Source organism: Papaver somniferum, chromosome 9, assembly GCF_003573695.1.
Source record: "Papaver somniferum cultivar HN1 chromosome 9, ASM357369v1, whole genome shotgun sequence".
Taxonomy (NCBI): Eukaryota; Viridiplantae; Streptophyta; class Magnoliopsida; order Ranunculales; family Papaveraceae; genus Papaver; species Papaver somniferum.
Genome location: NC_039366.1, coordinates 80,021,142 through 80,043,020, shown reverse-complemented (window position 1 = coordinate 80,043,020; position 21,879 = coordinate 80,021,142). Strand labels below are relative to the sequence as shown.

The following is a 21,879-nucleotide window of genomic DNA, read 5'->3' as shown; positions in this document are numbered from 1 at the left end:
GGATCATCCAAGGGGGAGTGTTGTATAAAGATCATATTAGGTGGCTGATCCACCGGCTGCCACATCTCTTGTGGGGCCCTCGTGACTCACCAAATTAAGACACCCACCATACCGTCTTTGACTTGATCTAGTGGACACGTTGACCAGATGGACCAAGTCAGCTTAACCTTATGCTCTTTACAAGTATCCATTGGAAATGGATAAATATGCCACTAATGAGTTTTCATTTGTATTACACGTATTGTTGTATGTGTCAAGAAGTGGTTCGACCACTTATAAGATCTTAGCACTATAAATACCCATACAAGGGTTCAATGTAAATTAAGTCTGGAAGTTAATAAATCTCTTCCATTGTGTGACTACTATACGTCCCATTACTTTGAATATTTAGCATCACACTATCTATTGGGAGTTATGATCGTTCCCACTACTAAAGTCAGTTTTTCCAGCGTAATTAAAAGCACATCAGTAGTTGCCATACTTGTTAATTTAATTTAAGTTTTGATCAATTGCTATGGTGCCGTCACAAATTATCAACATTTTGGAAATAAACAAATAAAACCATCACAGTTCAGGGCAAACCCTCAAATTCGCAAACTCTCTTCATTTTCTTTCTTTCTCTTTCTAGGAGGTCAGTGTTTGTCAATAATTCCGGCAACAATGCCTGCATCGGCATCGTCAAACAACCGACCTCCGGACCTGCTGTGCCGATTGAATTCCGGTGATGAAGATACCAAACTGAAAGCTTTGAGAGAAGTGAAGAATCAGATAATCGGAAACAAAACAAAAAAGCTTTCATACATCAAATTAGGTGCTGTACCTACAGTTGTTGATATATTAGGTACAGCTTCAGATTCTGATACGTGTCTTCTTATTCAATCTGCTGCTGTTATTGGTAGTTTCTCTTGTGGTGTTGATGTTGGTGTTAAAGCTGTTCTCGATTCCGGTGCTTTTCCTCATCTCTTTCGTATAATCTCCAATTCAGATGATAAGGTATGTTAATTCTCCAGGTTTAATTTTGTGATGAATTTTGAGTCTTAAAGATTAGAGATTATGTGATTTTATATTCACGAGAAATTTTATGTTAAATTTGTTTAGATTGGAAATGTTGATAGAATTAAGATACAACAGATGGTAATAACAGCTTCCAAATCTCGAGCCCTTTCCACAGCAAATTATTGTGTTTCTGTCTGTTTCTGATTTTTTTTTAATTTTTTTCCTTTTTGCTTTTTGTATTGGTAGACGTGTGGAGAGAAATTTTGGTGTTGTTAGAGTAGAATCTTGTGAGTTAAAAAGTAAATGTTTGCATTAGCTTTTAATGATGGACGAATTTTTGGTTAAAGGTGTTTAAGTTTTCCCCTTTGGTGGGTTTCTAGTTGTTTTGTTGACATTGTGCACTCTATAAATGACACTATGTATTCGTTTTCCAGTTTTATCTCTATAGGTAGAAACAAAGAACTTAAACCAGAAAATGTTGATCTTGAGCATAGATAAAGTAGTTTCGGGTTTGTGTCTAGTTATATTGACATTTTCCGCTCGATGTTAAGATATAAAGGTAAGACTCAGTTTCCAATTGTAATGTTGTGCATGTTTGAGAACTTTTAGCACATGAGAACTAAATGGCCCACGTAGGCATGAAAACTAAAGCCTTATTTAACCAAAATGGTCTAGACTGAGAGCTTTTTGAGCATAAGTTACTAGTTGGGAACGCAACCTATAGATCCGTAGTCCTTTAGATGTTGTACTAGTGTGGGGAAAAGAGGAGAAATAGTTTGTTTTAGGGGCTACATAGAGTGGCCTAAAACACCTTCACAATATAAACATGTCGAAGAAATACTGTTTGGTCAAAATACAGAATCCCATTCATCAGCAAGCATCTGATTTGGCGACTGCAGATCCTGACAAAATCCACTATACATTAGATTGCCTTCGAGGTGACTTATGGGGAACATGATTTTATGTTGTTGTTGCTCGAACATGTGACTCTAATGCATCTCTTTGAGCATGAATGGGTTCACACTCTGACCCAAGTGATGAGACTATGAAATTCTTCTTAACCCGAGAATATGGTGGTTGTATGGTCACATTTAACTTTTCTTGACTTTTGGCACGGAATGAAATACAGACATTTGCATAAGGTTTTTTTTTTTTATTAATTAAGCTCACTAAGATGCAATCACTTTTAGTTTTTAAGAGTCTGACGTGAATGCCTGAGCTGCAACCACTTTTTCATGGAACACTGTTAACCTTATTGTTCTTATTGATCTATTTGGTCCTTCAGGTTGTGGATGCTGCTGCACGGTCCCTGCGAATGATTTTTCAGTCTAAACTGGCTCCAAAGTATCATTTTCTTGAAGAGGAAAAACTGGAGTTTCTTCTGTCTCTTTTGAATAGTGAGAATGAAAATGTTACAGGGCTGGGTGCAAGTATCATAAGCCACTCTTGTGAGACAAGTGCGGAGCAGATGGTATTGTCTGAAGCTGGGGTTTTGGAGAGACTCATTACTCTGCTAGAAGGATCTCTAAACCTGAGGGATGTTAGTTTAGAGTCTCTAGCAGCAATTATTAAGAACAACTGTGAAATAATTTCTAAGTTTGTGAACCTCGATAGTGGGAGAGCTTTGAGTTTGATAAAAGAATTAGTGAAGGATAGGTATCCCCGCACTAGGCTGCTTGCATGCATGGTCTTAATTGCTATAGGTCAGTCATCTCCTTGTCATCTGCGAGACATAGGAATAAGAACCAAATTGATATTGACGTTAGTAGAGCTTCTCGAAGAGTCAGATCGAGTGGGAGATGAAGCCCCATTTGCGCTGGCACGATTGATTTCAGACAAGGAGGATCTTCATAAATTAGCACTTGAAGTTGATATTCTCATTAAGCTTTGCAAGTTCCTGAGTAAAGTTCCAGTGCGGGCAAAACGTTTGGAGGGAATACTGTTGGCACTGTCGGAACTATGTTCAAAGTTGGAAAACTGCAGGTCTCAATTCTTGACATTACAGGTTTGTTACCCCAATTAAAGATATAAACCTGTGAATGACAATTAGTAACTAAGAGTGTTAATTGGTACCCGATACCCAGCTATTCATAGACCTTGGGGCCTGAACTTCTACGAAATGGAATGACATGCAGTTCATAGCTTTAATACTAATTAAGACATGGAAGCAAAGCATAACCTTATCTAGTGGGAACTGGAATTAGTCTTTTTTTTTTCCCCTCTGCTTGGATATAAATATTACGCTTTTCATAGAAATAGTGAGCTGAAACTGGATTTTGTGAGTTCTAAATCACATTCTATTTGGGAACATGAACTGAAACTTGTAAGAACCAAAACAGCTTCTTTTTAACTATTTCAGCCTTAACCCAAACCTATCCTTGAGACTGTACCAGTATGGGGACACAATATAGTTATTGGAGCATTACGTGCTAGAATTATGCTGCTACGGCCCTCTCCCGCTGGCTTAACCGATTGTTTCACTTACTTTACGACGTACATCTAATTCCTTATTACATAGAAGAACTGTCTGTCTCTCATTATGGAGCCTTGAATTATTCGAAAAGGAATCTACTGATTGCTTTTGGTATACAGCGTGATTTTTGTGCATTTGGTTACACAGTACGATTCTAATTTGTTCTGTTATAGGTTTTGAACTTGGTGACCGACGCTCTAAAGCATGATTTAGCTGAAGTGCGTACTGCAGCTTGCATTTGCATAAGAAGTGTTACTCGGTCAGTTAAGGTTCGGATAAGCATTTTAAATCTCAAAGTTTGAAGTTGGATTTGGTCATAAGTGCTGTTTTTAATAGGTCACTATTCAGAATCTGAGTGCAGGTCATTATTTCAATGAAATGACTGTGATTCCCTTGGTTCAGCTTTTACGTGATCCATGTACTTCCGTTCAGGTATGTGTGTAATACATATCCATATTCTTTCCTTCAGTTATTTTTTGCTTGTTTCAAATGGTTCATAGCGTGATTACCAACAAACAAGCTATAATTTTGTTATATTGAGCCGTTTGAATTATCTGTTCATTGTGACTTGTACGAATGAAAAGGTTTCTCTAATAGTTGAAGCTATACTTCTTTTTTGGACGTTACGGGCAAGAAGCTTAGAGTCTTAGACATAGTTGGATAGTAATTTGTCTTCTAGGTCTCTAAGATGATACTGAGTGGGACCTCGCCTATTTACATGAGCGCAAGTTGATATTGTGCTTAGGATGGAGTCGCTCTTGTTACTAAGATATGGCCAGTATCATGTGACAAATTTGTTAAAACATCATATCGTAGGCGTAAAACTTCAATATGCTTCTTTAGATATGCGGTATTGAAACAGGTGAAATTCTTGAATAGGATGATAAGAATGGCGAGATCCCTGGTGTCTGTCCCTTCACGATTATTGCATTCCACTGATCAGCATTATCAGCAAAAAAGATCATCTCACCAAATTCTTTTGAGTAGTTTTTTAGACCATGATGTCTGTATTTGATTTCAAGGGTCATTGACTTGGTAGTCATATGTGGTGGATTACCCGGAAACCGCTCCTTATATTTTTAAATGGATTTTTGACGTTTTTTTCCTAATTTGCAACATATAGAATGCCATGATTAACTTTATGAGTAAGATCTTCCATCTAATGCCCACATATTTATGTCTGAACACTGGGTAGCAGTTTGCTTCTCATTGATGCTAAATTCTTAATCGCTGTTTTTTCCAGGTTGCAGCTCTTGGTGCTATTAGCAACATAGTTGTTGATTTTAAGATCCGCAAGTCAACTTTCATCCAGTGTGGAGGTGTCAAACATCTTGTTCAGTTGTCGAAATCTATGGATGCGGTTCTTAGATTAAATGCTGTTTTGGCATTGAGGAATTTGATGTTTCTTCTGGACAAAAATGGCAAAGAATGTATCCTTCTGGAGCTGACCATATCCACACTGGCAAGCCTGATCTGTGGTAATTATCATGCATCATTCTTCTTTTACACATTAATATTCGACTATTTAGTGGTGAAATTAATTTTAACCTCATCTTAAAAATGAGAATGGCATACCTAATTTTTTCTAACTATAATAATATCCTGTCGTTGACTGTTTTATGTAACTATGACATGAGTAATTACAGTACTTCTTAGTTCCCGCAGCAAAGAGTAAAGGGCATTGGGGCAAGTTTACTAAAATATATGCATAAGTAGTGTGCACAATTTCTTGTTTCCTCTTCATATACAAAATATATAACCTCATGTGCCCCCATCCCCATTTTGGGAGGTAGTGTGCATAATTATATATTACTATACAGATTTTTCACATGAGACAGGAGTGTATATGAAGAAGGGACCCCAAATCAGCTCCATAGAGGTGGGTCCCCTCAGGGACTCAAGTATTGGCCGTTTTTCAATCCCCAAAACCTATATCCTCTGATAACCAGTGTAACTAATTACAAGTTATTTATTGTTGCAGACCCAGAGCCTTCTATTCAAGAGCAAGCTTTGGCCCTTGTTCGCAATCTGGTCGATGGCTGTGTTGACTCAATTGAGCATGTGTTTTCTGAAGATGGTTTAATCATAAATTCTGTTGGAAGGCAAGTTTGGACTGCTTTGAAACCAGAAGTCTGCGTCCAGGTTAGAACTTTTTTCAAACGGAAAGGATAGTTAGGCCAACTGCTACCACCCAGCAAACCACAAGAGATCCAAACCATGAAGTGTGGGGTCTACTGGCATCACAAGTCTGTGTTGTCTAGGATCTCAGTTGTTGGTTTGTTGGGCAGGCTATTTTGACAACTCTTCTCGAAATCTGATTACTTTTCTTTTGCTTGGTTGTTTATTCAATAATTGTTTTTACTGTGATGGTGTGTTTGGAGTTATTTGTTCTACTGTGATATGAAATGATTGTTAGCAATGGAGTCATAATGGGAACCAGTTGCTTTGCTTCTAACCATCTGCGAATCCTGCTTTTTCTCCCAGGGAATGTATGTTCTGAGCAATGTCGCTGCTGGAAATGAGTTGCACAAAGAAGCAGTAATGCACCATCTTCTTCAACCTGAAGCAAGTGAATCTACCCAATCTGTTATAATTAAGTTTTTGCAGGGAAGTGATAGCCAGCTGCGCACTGCCTCTGTCTGGGGTGTTGTAAACCTTACTTATCCTGACAGTCCCGGTGCTTCTGATCGTTATGAAAGACTACGTGATGCTGGCATAATTTCTCAGATTAAGAGTATGGTTAATGATCCCTGCTTGGACGCCAAGGTGATTTGAACTTTGCCTTCGACTTTGTTCTTCTGTATATATCTATATACTTTTTTTTGGCGCTCATACATCATATGTTTGTGTTGTAGTTTCGAGTAAGGACAGTTCTAGAACAGTGTATGACTTTCCCCAGCAGCTCAGCGTGACAGCAAAAAAGCTGCTTTTATTTTTTGGACAGAAGCGGCAGAGACATTTTTCAAATGGAGTTGATTCTTTGCTCTTCACTGTAACCTTTTTTAAGAATAGCACCAAGTACTTCATTGGCCCTAAAAGAAAACGGTGTGTATCTATACTTATTTCGTTAGTGATGGGATCAAATGACCCACGGATGTGGGGCCTTCATGGGTATGAACTGCAGACTTCTTATGAGGGCAATGCCCTCAAAGCTGGCTTTATAACAGCCAACTGTAGGCATATTTTGTTACGTTTTGAAAGCGGAAGGATTCAAGTTGAATATGAGATTTCCAAGGGGATTTCCTCAGAGGAATTGGCATACATCTGCAGGACCCACAATGGTAACTCAGAGATGGGTCATTTTTATCCCGTTCTCGTTTTGTTGTAAGAAACAAAGATAAAAGGAAGTGCTTACTGCTTACTCAAACAATTGAAGGGAATATAAAGACTGATAGGATCTTGGTAATTTAAGTTTTTAACTTTTCAGTATGCAGGTAAGAAAGCTGTTTGGTTTCTCACTGAAGGGCTTTATGTTTTTCTTTTTGGGTGCAATATAGTTATCCCTGATATAGTGAAAAATAAATCAGTTCGGTAAATCTATGCAAGGATGTTATTGTATTGTATGAATTTTTTGTTGTAAATGTAATACAAACCCATGCTTTCTCAATATCTTGATACTAATACATTGGTTCGTACTTGATATAGACGTCCACGATCCTTCATTTGTAAATTCTGATTTCAGCCGTGGTGTTTGGCCTTCTGTTTAGAACTGAAGTATCACTGGTGAAAGTCATGCTTTATGTCGTGGACAAGAAGCCTGTTGTCCTGATGGCTCCATTTTTATTTATGTATCAAATGACGCACATGGTCAACGTTGTCATGTGAAAATGAAATTAGGATTGGTTTGTTGGAGATGATTCATACAGATTCTTCTACAAAAATATCATGTGATCCTAAAGCTTCGGTTGTTGGGGAAAGTTACAGGAGAACATCGGTAGTGTTTTTTGTTTTTTTTTTTGTTCATTTTTCTCAATGAACTGAAAAATGAACTTTGTATGGTTGCCAAATTTCAAGTGGGTAAGACGTAAGTTTATGTGTCTACGTGACATTTCGTTCTGATTGATTATATTTGAGAATGTAAATAGCCAGTAGGTAATTCCAGGATAAAATTTTGAAGGGACGATTTTGCTTTCCTACCCTGTCCCTCCGCGCTAAGAAGGGTAGAGTGGTACACGTTACGACTTCGGATTCCCATGTCGATTCAAAGAGTTGGAGTTTAACTAGAATTCTTGTGTTATTGGAAGGTTACGGCTCTAAAATTCGAGAGGGGGAGAACCTACCTTACTTTGTGGTCCTAGTTGTTTTATGTGGTCAGTCCAACGATCATTCATGCTGCCACAAATCACGACCAAAACAAAGAAAAGTAGACATGGGAATCAAGAAAACAAAACATAAGCTGGTGTGACTTCTGATCAAAGTAAGGGCAGAAGCTTGACTATTTGAGAGGAGGAGATAATAGTCGGCAAAAGGAAGCAGTTGGAATGAGACTGCCATTGACCAAGTCGGATTAATGCTTCAAGTTGAATCTTAACGCATAGGGCATTCTGAATGAAAATCGGTTTCCTCATTAGAGACTAATGAATACTTTCTTTTGAGAAATATGTATATACATGTACAGGGAACGGCACCGTTCCTGTTTACGATATCTGAAACTAATATGACTACAAACTTAGCCGAGCCTAGACAGCTTGAGCTGGATACAAAGAGGATTTTGGTCACTACAGTGGTAATAATAAAAAATAAGAAACTAATAAAATCCTGATGATACTGAGCTTTAAATCCTTCTATCCAATTTTTTCAGTGTTTGTGTCGTCAGACGGCCATATCACAGTCTCCATAAGACGTTCACGCATCAGCTCCAAATTCTCCTGGGAGATTTCTTCATACATTGCAGCATGATCACATTTCTGGTCCATGAAAATTTAAAACAAGCAAGGAAACAAGTTTCAGAACCCTTTTCAAGTGTGAAGAATTTCTAGGCAAATGAAAAATTATACTGTAATATTTTTACCATACACATACCTTGATCCATTTTCCATACAGGTGAAGTCGTGTAACCATCACTCTTTCAGCTAGCTCTATATTCTCCTGAAAAAGAGAATAACAAAACGAAGGTTTTAAATCGTTTTTGTTGTCATTTTTAGCTTAAGTGAACTACTAAATCTTCTTCTCTTTGTGTGCAAATACATTTGAGGATAATGGTCTGGTACTTGAGAATGTTAACTATTTATTTTTTGAAAAGAGTTACTTGAGAACGTTCTCGAGGTTCATGAAAAAGTAAATCATTGCGTTTAGTTACCTTGACAAGGATACGAAGGAAACGTTTCCCGTCTCCAGGTTTGTTGTCAACTACAAAACTGTTGAAACGGTGATTGTTAAAATGATGAAATCATGCTAATGTATAAACAGTTAATCGGAGGTTGAAACACTCTTTCAGACGGTAAATTGCTTTAAGCAGAAGAAGAAAGATTAACTCACTCGTAAAACCACCGATAATTAGTTGGATTCATCTCATAAAGCTGATTAAGAACAGTTCTTACAGCTTTGTATGTGAAATAATTGAGTACTTGCTGCAATGTAATGAAAGTCTTGGTTAGTGGAATCGACAGAGCATTATGAAATGTAGTGTATGTCCAACAAAATCATTATAATCTAGTGAAAACCGTACAAAAGAGAAGAATCATCAAGATTACAAGTCGACGGGATATTTCAACCCCAAGACAAACCAGATCCACAACCATTCAATATTTTGAACCATGAAACTATTTAAAAGTACAGTACTGAGACCAGTTTAAGGACTTGGTGCTAATCATAACTTAAAGCCAGTTTTATGTCTACGGAGCAGTGATAAATAGAGAAGCAAGTTAAAATTAAAAAAAGAAGAGAAGAAAATTTTACCCTTTTCACATCTTCAAAGCTTTCTTCATATTGTCCACCAAGTTATTAGAAATAACAAGACCACGAGAGATTTTCTTATGTTTCCTAGTGTGCTGATTCACAAATCCTGAAACTAGTTTAGCAGAAAGACGCCATTCATGCCAAGCATCAACAAAGGAACTGCTCAATTCCAAGTGCCCTGATGATGATGATGAACTTCTTTTCTTGTAAAAACCCAATTCTGCACTGCTCTTCATATTAATCGCAGAGGAAGAAAGAGTATCCAAACACAAACATGGACGAGTTTTTGTGTCTACAACTACACCCATTACTGATAAAGCTCCCACCATCCTCCTCCTCAAATCCTCAAACAAAAACCCAAGAAACCCTTTAAAAATACACCTGGATTTCTTGTTTTTCAAGTTCAGAAATGAAATCAACAGAGTACCCAAGTTGAAAAATCTCAAAAGAAATTCTGGGTAACTCTGAGATATTCGAACAACACTTTGCAACTTCTTTCTTTTAATTTTTTTTTTCTTTTCGTCTGAGAGATTTTCTTGTTCAAGTCTTAATATAATTCTCACCGAACAAAATTTCTGAGGTCCAAATTTGTTGGAGGAAAAGAAAATGAGAAAAAGAAATTGAATTCTGATGAGTGTAAATTTGGTCCTCTAATCTACCTGCCAAATAAGCAACCGAGCAGACACATCAGTGTTAAGTGTCGCAGCCTCGTTCACAACTGAATGGTGGGCTGCCTTGAAGTATACGTCCTCACTGCTCCTATTTTACCGAAACATGCAACTACCACGTCGCCTTATTATTAACGCGCACATCACTCTCTTGACTTGTGCCCCCGGAATTTAGTATACTGTTCAACCTGTGCCGACGAGATTGACTAATAATAACCTAAGTAATCCAAATGTTAGGGACTTCTGGCTCGGTGAAGAACTTTAGCTTAAATTTCTATTCCCCACTCCTTGAAAAGAGCATTACATCATTTCATAAAGACCCGTACATAATTATCAATGATTACTAGAACTCTTCCTGGTGTTCCATGTGAACCTTCCTTGGCTCCTTGCAACTGACATTAATCACTAGTTAGCAATTAATTAAACTAAAGATACAGACGAAAAGAGTTGCTGATAAATAACTGAAGGCAAAGGTGCCTCCCACATTTGATTCGGTTCTTTCGGAGATCAGGAAAATTACCACATTTAATGATTTTACAAAAGACTTATTCCAATATGATTAGACTCAGAATATCATTAATCCTCCGACTGGTTCTGAGCTTTTCTAATGCTTTGGTTGCATCCAGATGATTTAAAGATTTGCAGTGTAGTTGAGAGGCCCAATATAGAGCGTCTGAGCAGCTAAGCACTCCCATTTTTCTCTTCAATGAGTTCTAACGCCCCTGGTTTTCCTTCCAATGACTTCTCCATTGGGACCTATTATGCAAACAACAATCTCCCTGAGCTTGTAACGGTATCATAAACAGACATGAAAGCAAAGAAAATATTCATCACTGTTATCTGATATGGTGCTTCTAAAATTCTTGAGGCATTTTTGTTCTCAAATGTAGTTTGATGCATCGTAGTTATGGTCAGGTGATTGGAGTATTTTTTTGACAATACTCCAATTCTTTTTGAAAAAAGCAGGTCGGGAAATCATCAGGTCCAGGGCTAGAGTTTGGCAGCATACCAAACAGAGCATCATGGATCTCAGCTTCTGAAGGGGAATTCATGAGCTTCACATGTTCAATATACGTGATCACAGAAGGCACTAGATTAACAATATCATGATTTATGATAGGTCCAGAAGTAGTAAGAAGAGTCTCGAAATGGACATTTAAACAGTTGGCAATCTTATCCCTACTTTCGACCCAAATGTTGTTACTATCATATAAACCTATGATTCTATTTCTCCTTTGTTTTATCACATCATTTTGGTGGAAGTAGTGTGTGTTTCTGTCTATTTGCAATACACAAAGCTAGCAAACCTCACAAATCCGGAACTTACGACTCCCTAATAACATCCTAGATTCTTAACCACATTTCAACAACAATCTTCAAAAGATCATTAAGATCATTTTTCAGATATCTATCTTGAGGAATTACAAAGTCTGAGACGAAGAGAACGTTGCGGTTACTATCTATCTTGCCTTAAAGAGATTACAAAAATCTCGATAACAGAAAATCAAGATCAGGATACACGAACTATCAAGGTAAAGATGGTCGAACCTGGCCTCACAAATCCCCAAAGCGAAGTCTTTTAGTCGTAGACCTAATTATATTTCTCAGAGGAAACCTAGATATATAGAGGACTACTATAGAATCAACTAGGACAAAAGTATCAGGGATTGATTTTCCCAGTTGAAAAAGTATCTCTATTTATAGATTTCAAGGACCACGGGTTGATAACTTGAGAATCAAACAAACACTTTTAGGTCTTGAAAGTACACTGAAAGAATATACACTAGGAACCGGTTCTGGAACCGTGTATAATGATTGTTCGGTTCGACAAGTATGCTAAAGAACTAAAGCAATTTGATGTTCATTTAAACACCTAAGAATTCAATCATGATGCACAAACATAAATGTTTGACTGATCAATGAAGTCTTAGAAGTATTTAAGAGAGTTCTAGCAACGCTAAACATAATTAAAAAAATAAGTATTTGAGCATGGCTATAATCTACAGGGACTGCTGGTACAAAAGTTCGTGAAAGGCTTATTCACGAGTCAAGGTGTAACGTTTCTTGAACCGGGTTCGCCAACCCTACAAGACTACCGAACTCGGTTGACCACGGTTCGTGGACCGGGTTCATCAATTACTAGCCTATAATACCAACTTTCAAAAATCAGTTCACAACGGTCCGTGAACTGTCCCCATCTAAACTTCCGATTTGCAAACTGGTTCACTAACCATCCTGTATTTCTGAAGCTCAGATATCTATGGTTTGCGAACTGGTTCGCCAACCTACCCTGAGCAGAAATATCAGATAGTTCAAACATTTCTCTCTTATGATGTTTGAAACATTCTGACGTGATAAAATTATTTTTATGGGAATTTTCAATTGATCCACAAATTAATTCATACAATAAATTGTATAAAACTAGTATTGTTAAGGACCACTGTGAAAAGGCGAGGGTACCCAAATATACCTCAAGCTAAAACTTTTCCTTCTTATAAGTCCTTTCTCCGAAAGTGATTGTCTATGGACTGAGTCGAGACAATACAACTAATCTGTTCACACTTCGTGTGATCGTCTATGGATACGAGATCGAGACAATACAACAACGAAATATGTTTACTTGATATAAAGGTTCAGACTTAACCAAACACAATAGGATTGCTTATCAAGTAAATAGGAATTAACGTTTGTGTAATTTACTTTAATTATAATAAAACAATTATAATGCGGAAATATAAAGTAAATGACACAACAAGATTTTGTTAACAAGGAAAACCGCAAATGCAGAAAAACCCCGGGACCTTGTACAGAATTGAATACTCTCAGGATTAAGCCGCTATACAAAATAAACCAACTTCGTATACTTGAGACCAAGAAACTAAACCTATAGTTCACCTAGTTCCGTCTGTATTCCCACGCCTCCAACTTATGAATACGTCACGTACTTGGAACAATTCTTTTGGTTTTATTCCAAACAGTAAAGGAACAAGAAATATGTTTGGTATCAACTCTCTTCAACCAAGTGATATGAGTCGGACAAAGGCTCTTCTGTTTATCTCAATAAACTCCTTCATCAGGTCCTTAGATCTATCTTATGTTCAATTATCCAAGGTAATCATAAGATTTTGCAATCAATACTTTTAATCACAAAGAACCGTATTGATTCCGATCTACTCAACTAATCAATCCAATCTACCACAAGGATAAATCGATTATAGTTGGATCCTCTTTTTACCGAAACAAGTATTGTGCACACCAAAGATTTACATAACCAAGTCAGAAATCTTTTATCTCTTCTTTGTCTTCAAATCTTCTTAGACCTTCAATAAACACATGAACACAACTACTTGAATCTCTTGTGATCAATCACACACAAAACAGAGTCTGTTAACAATGGATTATCACAAGATCGTCTTTAGAACAAACAACAATCTAAAGATCTCTGTCGCAAATTTGAACTAGTTTTACTGAATGTTATATCAGAAGAGAAGATTCTCAAGCATAAACAAACTAGGTGCAATCAAAATTCAACCACCGTTAGTCAATCAAATCAATCGAAAACAAAAGATAAACCGCAATTATCTAGTTTCCCACCAACGATACTAATAGAGCTTCTCAATCCCAAAGAAGACTTTAAACTGAGCGGCCGTAAGAGATTTCTCCCAATTAGGTTACGCTCCTCTCTGAATAGGCGGCTTCACCAGTAACAGTACACCAGAGGAAGTTTACTGTCACGAAGGATTAGTTTGCTAGAAATGACATGTGGCCTTTGCGGCTCAAAATCTCTGTCGCAAATCAATCCTAGCCGCTCCTCTTTGCCGGAAAAATTGGGCAATCTAGATTGCACTTTCACTAGACAATGAGGTATGGGCATGTACACTGGCATGCCATCTACACGCATGCTCAATCGGCCTTGCCAAAATCGTGTCCCAAGCTTGGATTCGACCAAGCTGAAGAGTGATGCTTGAGCACCTCTTCATAAACCCTAATTTCACTAACGGTCGCAGATGAGTGTCTCAAAGATCATCTAGTCCGTTTAACTTCACCTGCTTGGTTATACATCCCTGGTCAGGAGTTAGTTGGTTAATGAGGTGTCGTGGTGATTACCATCCGCCACTCTACCACACCATATGGTCAGCCAAGAGAGAACTTGCTTGCGAAGCCTCCAAACCATCACATGAAGTAGGCTGGACATGATGCTATTTTAAGACGCTCAACATCGATGCTTCATACATGCTGAATATATTCGATGCATTACATGCATAGAATTCACGTTATATTTTACAAGTATCAAATTCCCATATAACTTAGTTATTTAACCTAGCATTACATGTTACCTTTTGTGGGTCCCAGGATCCGTACATTCGAGACATCAATCATGTCACAAACTGGGGGATACATACTGGGGTATTGGTCTGGCGGTTTACAGCGTGCAGCGCACAACGCGCCATCACAAGAACGTGTCAGGAAGTCATGGACGGTTAGTGATGATGGGAGAAGTGGGCAAGAATGATCGTGTAACACTAACACACGCAACTCCACTACTCCATCACTCCACTTTCTCCACTTCCCATAAGAGACGTGGGTTAGGCTCAATGACTTGTATAAATAGGTTCTCCTCCATATTTTCAAACAAGATAAGACAACAGAAGCAAGTGTTGATACAACCGTATTCAAACACCAGAACTGATAGCTTACATTCTGCAAGCCAGTTCAGCTTTCTGATACAAGTCATACATAGCCAACACCTTCACAATCTCAACACCTTCTTCGCTTCCCTCCCTAAAATCAACCCCATCTCCTTCACTTTGTGACCGAAGCAAGTCTGGAACGGTCATTTCTTGGTTTAGGCCAGAATTGTACAGATTTATTTTTCGAACCACAAAGCACTCCCGTGCAGTGCATTTGTTTAGGGTTTAGATTCATTCCTCACCCACACACCCCAAATTACCAAATTCGGCAGGAATAGTTTTCACCCATAAACAATTGGCGACCACAGTGGGAGATTAATCTCTCAGTTGCAAAATTGGATTCTCAATATTCATTCCAACCTTCTCAATCTTGGGATAAATCTTGGATCCGATTCAATCAGTAACCTATCCATTTTTGGTTTTTACCTCGGTCTTCATTTCCCGATGTATCCTCGCACGCTAGATTCTCCGGAAACCATAGATGATTCAGGTATCATGGGAAGTGTGGCTAGAATGCTGGAGGATGTCCTGGCAAATCAAGCCGGTATCGCTAGAAGGAAGAGCGAAACATTCCGTCTTTTGAATGATATAACAGCTCAATTACAAGAAGGTTCGGAAAGCATTTACCCAGATGGTGCAAGAAACATTGAATCCTTATCTAGAAATCATGCCTTTACCAGCGGAGATGCAGAGAGAGAGCGTAGCCACATGGGACTCAGGAAAGACGAACAACATGGTCCAGCTGGAGACAGAGACTCGGGACAACTCCGTAGAAGAAAAGACTTGTCCGGGATGCCACATCTGCCGGATAAAGAAAGGGAGCCTGCAACTTACGGAGCCTTGCTGGAATATTTATATCTCAAGACTCTTGTCGAAGCTCAGAAAACTTCCCGATCCACAACGACCTTTCAGCCAAGTGAAGAAATGCTCGAGGATGGAGAAATCAACCAAAGGACGCGTGAGTGTGGCGGATGGGAGCATGCAACTCATTCAATCAGCAGTGATATTATAATGCCTTCCGCATTCCGTCACCCAGTCAAGCGAGCCGCGGATATGATGACACATGCTGGTTTACCAACTCCATCTCCGAAGCGTGCTCCATATCAAAATCACAGAGAGACGTCACGGCGTCCACTAATTCAAGAGAAGATAGACTCAAGATATCCACGTTTCCCGCTTCCAATGGAGAAGATATTGGAATTGCTGGAGGCATGGGTACGAGACGGAGAAGTGCAACTGCCTTCTGTGTGGCGTCCGCCGACTAATCAAGAAATGACAGACCCGAGGTATTGTCATTATCATCGATTCCTTCATCACCCTACCAGTGAATGCAACTCCTTGAAGCGCATCGTTCAGGAGAAGCTTAATTCGGAGGAGTTTCCTTCCCTCTCTGGAAATTAATGCGTACGGTTTCCTTGAAGAGGTTGCTCGGGAAGATTCAGTTTCGTACAAATGAGACTCCAAAGAGCAAGTAAGTTTTATCAAACAATTTTACGAGAAAGATAGTTTTAGAATTTACTGGGGAATTGACATCCCACACATGAGAAAGAGATTTGATAACCAAACACCATGTTTGTTTCCCTTTCATACTTCCCTTTTCGTATGATATTTGCAATTTCATATGACATGTGCTATCATTCATAACCAAGATATAAATTCCATTTAGAATAAATCTCTTTCAGAAAAGTCATTCACAAAACTATCTCAAAATAAACCAATTCAACCACCTATTAGTTCAAAACCTGAAATCAAATTGTGAAAGGAAATCCTCACAATCACTCAAAAGCATATAAAGAAAGAACACAAGTAGGCGGCACGAATCCTTCAAGGAAAGTCCTTCAGCAGCAAATCATCATTCTGAGCAAGAGCAACTTTCATCCTTTGGAGTGCGGCATGTTTCAGCTTCAACTCCTTAGACAACTTTTCAACCTCTTCTTCCTGGCGAGTAATACAGTCCGCAGAAGGAGCTTCGTCTTGCAATTTCTGAAGCTCCTGGATTTCAGAGAACCCTTTGAAGAACCAAGGAGCGTTGATGTCGTACTGCACAATCACGTCCCGATGACACTTCCATTCTTCAATCACCTCCTCAGAAACACTGCGACCGGTCGTGACGCTTATCCCGTGAATGGAGAATAAAGCTTCTTGGACGCGATTGACAAATGCAAGGAGACTTTTGAGCTTCTTAGTGGTAGCAATGTGGCCGTGCTTCTTCCATATTACCGTGTATAACTCCTCGAACTGAGCTGGCACACTGAATCCCCCAACCAACACATGACCTGCATGAGGGGTATCAAAGGGAGGATCGAAGATAACCCCAGGAACAACAGGTTGCCTTACCAATACTTCATCAGGAACCTTGTCAGCTGCAAGAGGCCTTTCAGAAGAAGTCACCATGACCGCCTTATCAATGGGAACCTGCTCAGGAAGATCTTTAAGAGGAGCCGCCTCAGCATTAGCTGATGTTGCCTCTCATGCATTCCTCCGGATGTCCACTTCACTCTGAATGCTGATTTTCGTCATGACCTCGTCTACAAGCTCACTAAGATTACCACTTGGGGAGGCATTCCGTTCAGTCGAGCTTGCACCATCTTTGTCATTATCTTGAAGAGGATCAGTATCACCAGACCTCTCCTTAAAAGCATCGCCAGACTTCTCATGAAGACCAGCATCGCCAGACTTCTCATGAAGACCAGCATCGCCAGACTTCTCATGAAGGCCAGTATCGCCAGACCTCTCCTTATGACTACGAGCCAGTCTTGCGAAAGCATTTTCTTTCGAGATTCCCTGATCGCCAACAAAGGATTACCTTTAGTGAAAGTTGCTCAAGAAGAACGAAACCAAGGTATCAAACAGAAAGAAATTTAAAATACCTGCATATTGGAGGAATTGGGGATCACCGAACCACATGCCTGCTTCTTAGACCTCACTCCTGCTTGGGGACTGCAGTCATCAGCTCTGGTTCGTTTACCTGGGAGTGGTTTCAACCGAAAATGCTCCTTCAAAACGTCAGAAGATGGTTCGCCGCGGGAATCTGTCACAACCTCCTCCGAGAATTTCTGAAAGGTTAACAATTGCTCCCTCCAAAATTCCTTATACCTGTCGGTTACCGCTGGTTTTCTTCTGATAGGAAAGAAAGGAAGGCTCTGCACTGACGAAAATGTGTCAGCATTAAGAATATCTGGGAAAAGTTCTTTTGGAGCCTTCGACGGACGAAGAAATGGAACACCCTGGTCAAATCCCATTTGCCGAGCATCCCTGTCAATATTGTACGGAGTCACGATAAATTCTTCGTCAAATAAAGACGGGAATATCCCTGAGTGCAGTTTCGCAAGTAAATAAGTTCCTCAAGACTCACGGTTTCGGCATCAGTACGCAACACAACATCAGGAACAGTAGCAAAAGTCTTTGGCTGAACAATGGAAGGGTGGATCGGCCTTCATGGACGAAAATTTATGGAGGACACGTTGTCAAAAACATCCACAAGCTTCATTTTGGACGTCTCTTCTGTCAACGAAGTATTCTCGAACCACCATACAAACTGCTGAGTGAAGTTGCAGGAACATGAGCATAACTTTTGAAATGTTCCCACAAAAACGCCTGAAGAAAAGCAATGTGGATATGCGACTCCACCTTCTTATACCCATTGGAATCATGCATGTCCGTCGCTAAGGCGTCCAGATGAGAATACAATGATCCAAGAAACAAGGCACCTAGGGGAAGGACCTCACCCTTTTCCAACTTTATAGCAAACATGACGAGGTCACCTCTTATGGTCCTCCTTCCAGAACCGTCGTCAAATATGTCTCTGGATAACCACAAAGACAGGAATGCAATCACGCTGAGCTCGTCTTCCAACTCCTGACCGGGTTTCGGGTCTACAGGAGACCACTCCGACACCCACCAAGTGTAAAAGCATTTTGTGTCTTTCTTCTCCTTCTCCAGATCATCGAATTCTCCCGCCTTTCGAAGTATAACATTATAAGACCAACGTTCTGCATTAGTAAGTTTGTAAAAGAGTCTTCCAGCAACAGGCAGGCTCATCAACGCAGCCACACTTTCCAGAGAAATGGTCATCTCTCCCCATATGCATATAGTTCTATGAGTAGAAGGACGCCACCGAGAAATGAAAGTGATCAAGCCTGCATCATATTTCTTAATCTTAAGAGTGGCGGACGCCATGACCGCATCAAGGATTTGCGCCTTAACTAAATTAGCCTTAATCTTTTTATTACTCAGCATGCGTCTCATCCATTCTTCGTAAGAACCAAACGGAGTGTGACAAATCTTGAAGTCAATAGATGAAGGCAGTTATTCATTTCTCTGAAGACAGAACCTCATCACAAGTGCTGAAGAATAGGATGGATCAACTTCCATATTTTCTGAACCAGAGAGCAGGACTATCTTGTGACTAGGATGTTTCCTAATGTCCGGAAAAGGCACAGTGAATAACTCATCATCTATGTTCAGCATATCTTTGAATCTGTTAACACTCCCTGACTTGGCACCAGAATTATCTTCAGAAGGCATTTCAACATGAGTCTTTTTGTTCATCCTACAAAAGACAAGAGAGTCAGTGCTTGTATAAAAACACATGAGATGTGTAGTCACACACGACATAACACACATTCAAGTTGGAGAACACAAGGCTGGTATTGGGTCCAAACACCGGTATTGAGCCACGTCAACAAATGAAACCTTTGGTCAATTCTACAAATCCAGGGTTAATACCCCCAAATGAGGTTGATATCACGTAGTCGAGCAGGTATCGGGTCGCGCAAGAAAGATCGATATCATGTTAATAGGCTGGTACTGGGTCATGTCAAATCCGTAGTAGTCAGGGCCGGTCAAGGTCACCAATCTGGTATTGGGCCACGTCAGCAAATGACGAAGTCACAAGGATGGTATTGCTCAAGTTTCAAGTCTGGTATTGATCAAGTCACAAGGCTGGTATTGCTCAAGTTTCAAGTCTGGTATTGAGCAAGTCACAAGGCTGGTATTGCTCAAGTTTCAAGTCTGGTATTGATCAAGTCACAAAGGCCGGTATTAATCAGGACATAAGGCTTGTATAATATAATAGGTGCAAGATCGTTTTTCAGTCCAAGCACATCGTCCACGTTGAATCGAGCGCATATGGTGGATCCGCACTCATTCGCACACATCATAACACGGTTTCACTTTGTTCATGGGGGTCGTGTCTACGAAATTCAAGTGAAAGGTTTTTCAAGCCATAACCTAAAAGCTAGGCTTTGCATGCAACAATGGAAGAAAAGAAGCAAAAACAATATATTAATGGATTCACGACTCGTTAAGCAATCCTATCAAATATCGACGGTTTTTGCTATCAATTTCGGTGGAAGAACTAATCATGATATATCTTGCCAAAGGTTTTTTACCTAAGAAATTAGGGTTATTCCTAAAAAAAAAAAAAACGGAAAACTTACCTTGCTGCGGACGGACGACGGCGACGACGACGGCAAGCTCCGGCGGCAACGTTGGCGGCGGCGTGAAGATCACGGACGGGAGCTGGACACAACAAAAAAAAAATCGTGAGAAAAGAAAAAAGGGGTCGGTCCCTTTTATAGACAAAAAATTGGAAGAATCCCAATAGAAAAAGGATTCCTCTTTTTGGATTCTTCTTTTGATTCAAACACCCAAGGAAGGAAACCGGTCCCACCAAAGGATTCCATGCTTGCACGGCGGTGTTTACATAAACAATTACTAGCGGTCGGTCAAAATTCTTCTGGGTAAGCTTCATTTATCCTGTCTTTCTCACATATGTATGTCATCATCTCATGCCTACCCCACAATAGTGTAACCATTATGTGCTAGGCAGGGGACTTAATGTTGATGGTGGATTTTCATTTAAGGCTAAAATTGTAAAAGCCAAAACTATGCGCTAACTTCCTGCAAAGGATAAATCCACTGATAAAGTGGAGAATACTTCTTCACTATAAACTTATAGAATTACCAATTAATGCATGACCAGCCTTGTATTTCCTGTACTACTCAATTTTCATTATTGGTGCGGCATGACGACTGAGTGATCGCTCTCAGCAGAGCAACACGAATATCCAAGCATTAAATAAGGAGGCATGTACTAAATACCCTTACATGCTATAACTCTCGGAGTGTTATACTATCCCGATCCAGCATCTGGACTGCCCGTATCAGTCTCAGAAACGATCACAACCATCCAAATTCACCAGCATGATTGGATGGATTAAATCGGGTCCATAACCCCCATGCAGGTTTTGGAGTATTCACCACCGACCCAATGCGGGCCCCGCATGGTCGGCCTCCCCAAAAGGGTAGCATGGCTTTCCAAATCGTCCAGCCAAAGCAGCGCGGACGTGAAACCCTAATTTAGGGTCTGCGGCACATTACATGTGTCGCAAAGCAGTCTCAACCATCCATCTTCGCAGGCATAGATGAAGGGTGTAGATGTAGATTCAAAGGGCCCAGAGCATATCAACACAATCACCGTGGGCCCGCCTACATACATGACCGGTCGGTCAGGACCAACTATAGTTGGTCGTTCCAGTTCGTGCGCCCAAACAAGGCATGACGCACGGCCGGTGAAACCCTAATTAGGGTTTGAACATCACGAGCGTCCATTTTCTCCTGCACGAATGAAGGGTCCAGGAATAGACTAGGCAGATCCGGTGCACGTCAACGTGATCACCGTGGGTCCACTTATCTCTACACCCGATCGGCCAAGGAATATCATACCTGATTGCCTCGATTCGTACGCCCAAACTAGGCGTGGTTACACCTCCCAATTGCAAACTAATCTCGACCACTCAACTTTGCCGGACAGATTGAGTGACTTAGATCACGTTTTTATGGGACAATGAAATACATGCTTGTACACCAGCCTGTCGTCTGCACACCAGACTAATCGGCCAAGACCGACCAGGCTTGGTCGCCTCGAAACGCACGCCCAAAGTTGGCATGACGCGCGGCCTTTGCGGCACAAAATCTCTGTCGCAAATCAATCCTAGCCGCTCCTCTTTGCCGGACAAATTGAGCGATCTAGATTACACTTTCACGAGACAATGAGGTATGGGCATGTACACCGGCATGCCGTTTACACACATGCCCAATCGGCCTTTCCAAAATCGTGTCCCAAGATTGGATTCGACCAAGCTGAAGA

At 40.0% G+C, this 21,879-nt stretch overlaps 1 protein-coding gene and 1 pseudogene across 1 annotated transcript; one reads left to right on the top strand and one right to left on the bottom strand.

Moving 5' to 3' along the window:
* The first annotated feature begins 347 nt into the window (after nucleotides 1-347).
* LOC113310407 (armadillo repeat-containing protein 8-like) lies at nucleotides 348-7,076 on the top strand. The gene is made up of 8 exons (XM_026559074.1): nucleotides 348-993; nucleotides 2,282-3,001; nucleotides 3,643-3,738; nucleotides 3,818-3,901; nucleotides 4,713-4,947; nucleotides 5,451-5,611; nucleotides 5,954-6,235; nucleotides 6,325-7,076. Exons 1-8 carry the CDS (start codon nucleotides 661-663, stop codon nucleotides 6,379-6,381), a joined length of 1,968 nt encoding a protein of 655 aa, XP_026414859.1. The 5' UTR covers nucleotides 348-660; the 3' UTR covers nucleotides 6,382-7,076.
* Nucleotides 7,077-8,011: 935 nt separating this feature from the next.
* On the bottom strand, nucleotides 8,012-9,905 carry LOC113308200 (annotated as a pseudogene).
* Nucleotides 9,906-21,879: the final 11,974 nt, after the last annotated feature.

Coding starts and splice junctions, on each gene's coding strand:
- LOC113310407 (XM_026559074.1), top strand. CDS start 661: ATGCCTGCATCGGCATCGTCAAACAACCGACCTCCGGACCTGCTGTGC. Junction 3,739..3,817: donor GTGTTACTCGGTCAGTTAAG/GTTCGGATAAGC, acceptor GTCACTATTCAG/AATCTGAGTGCAGGTCATTA. Junction 3,902..4,712: donor ATCCATGTACTTCCGTTCAG/GTATGTGTGTAA, acceptor TGTTTTTTCCAG/GTTGCAGCTCTTGGTGCTAT.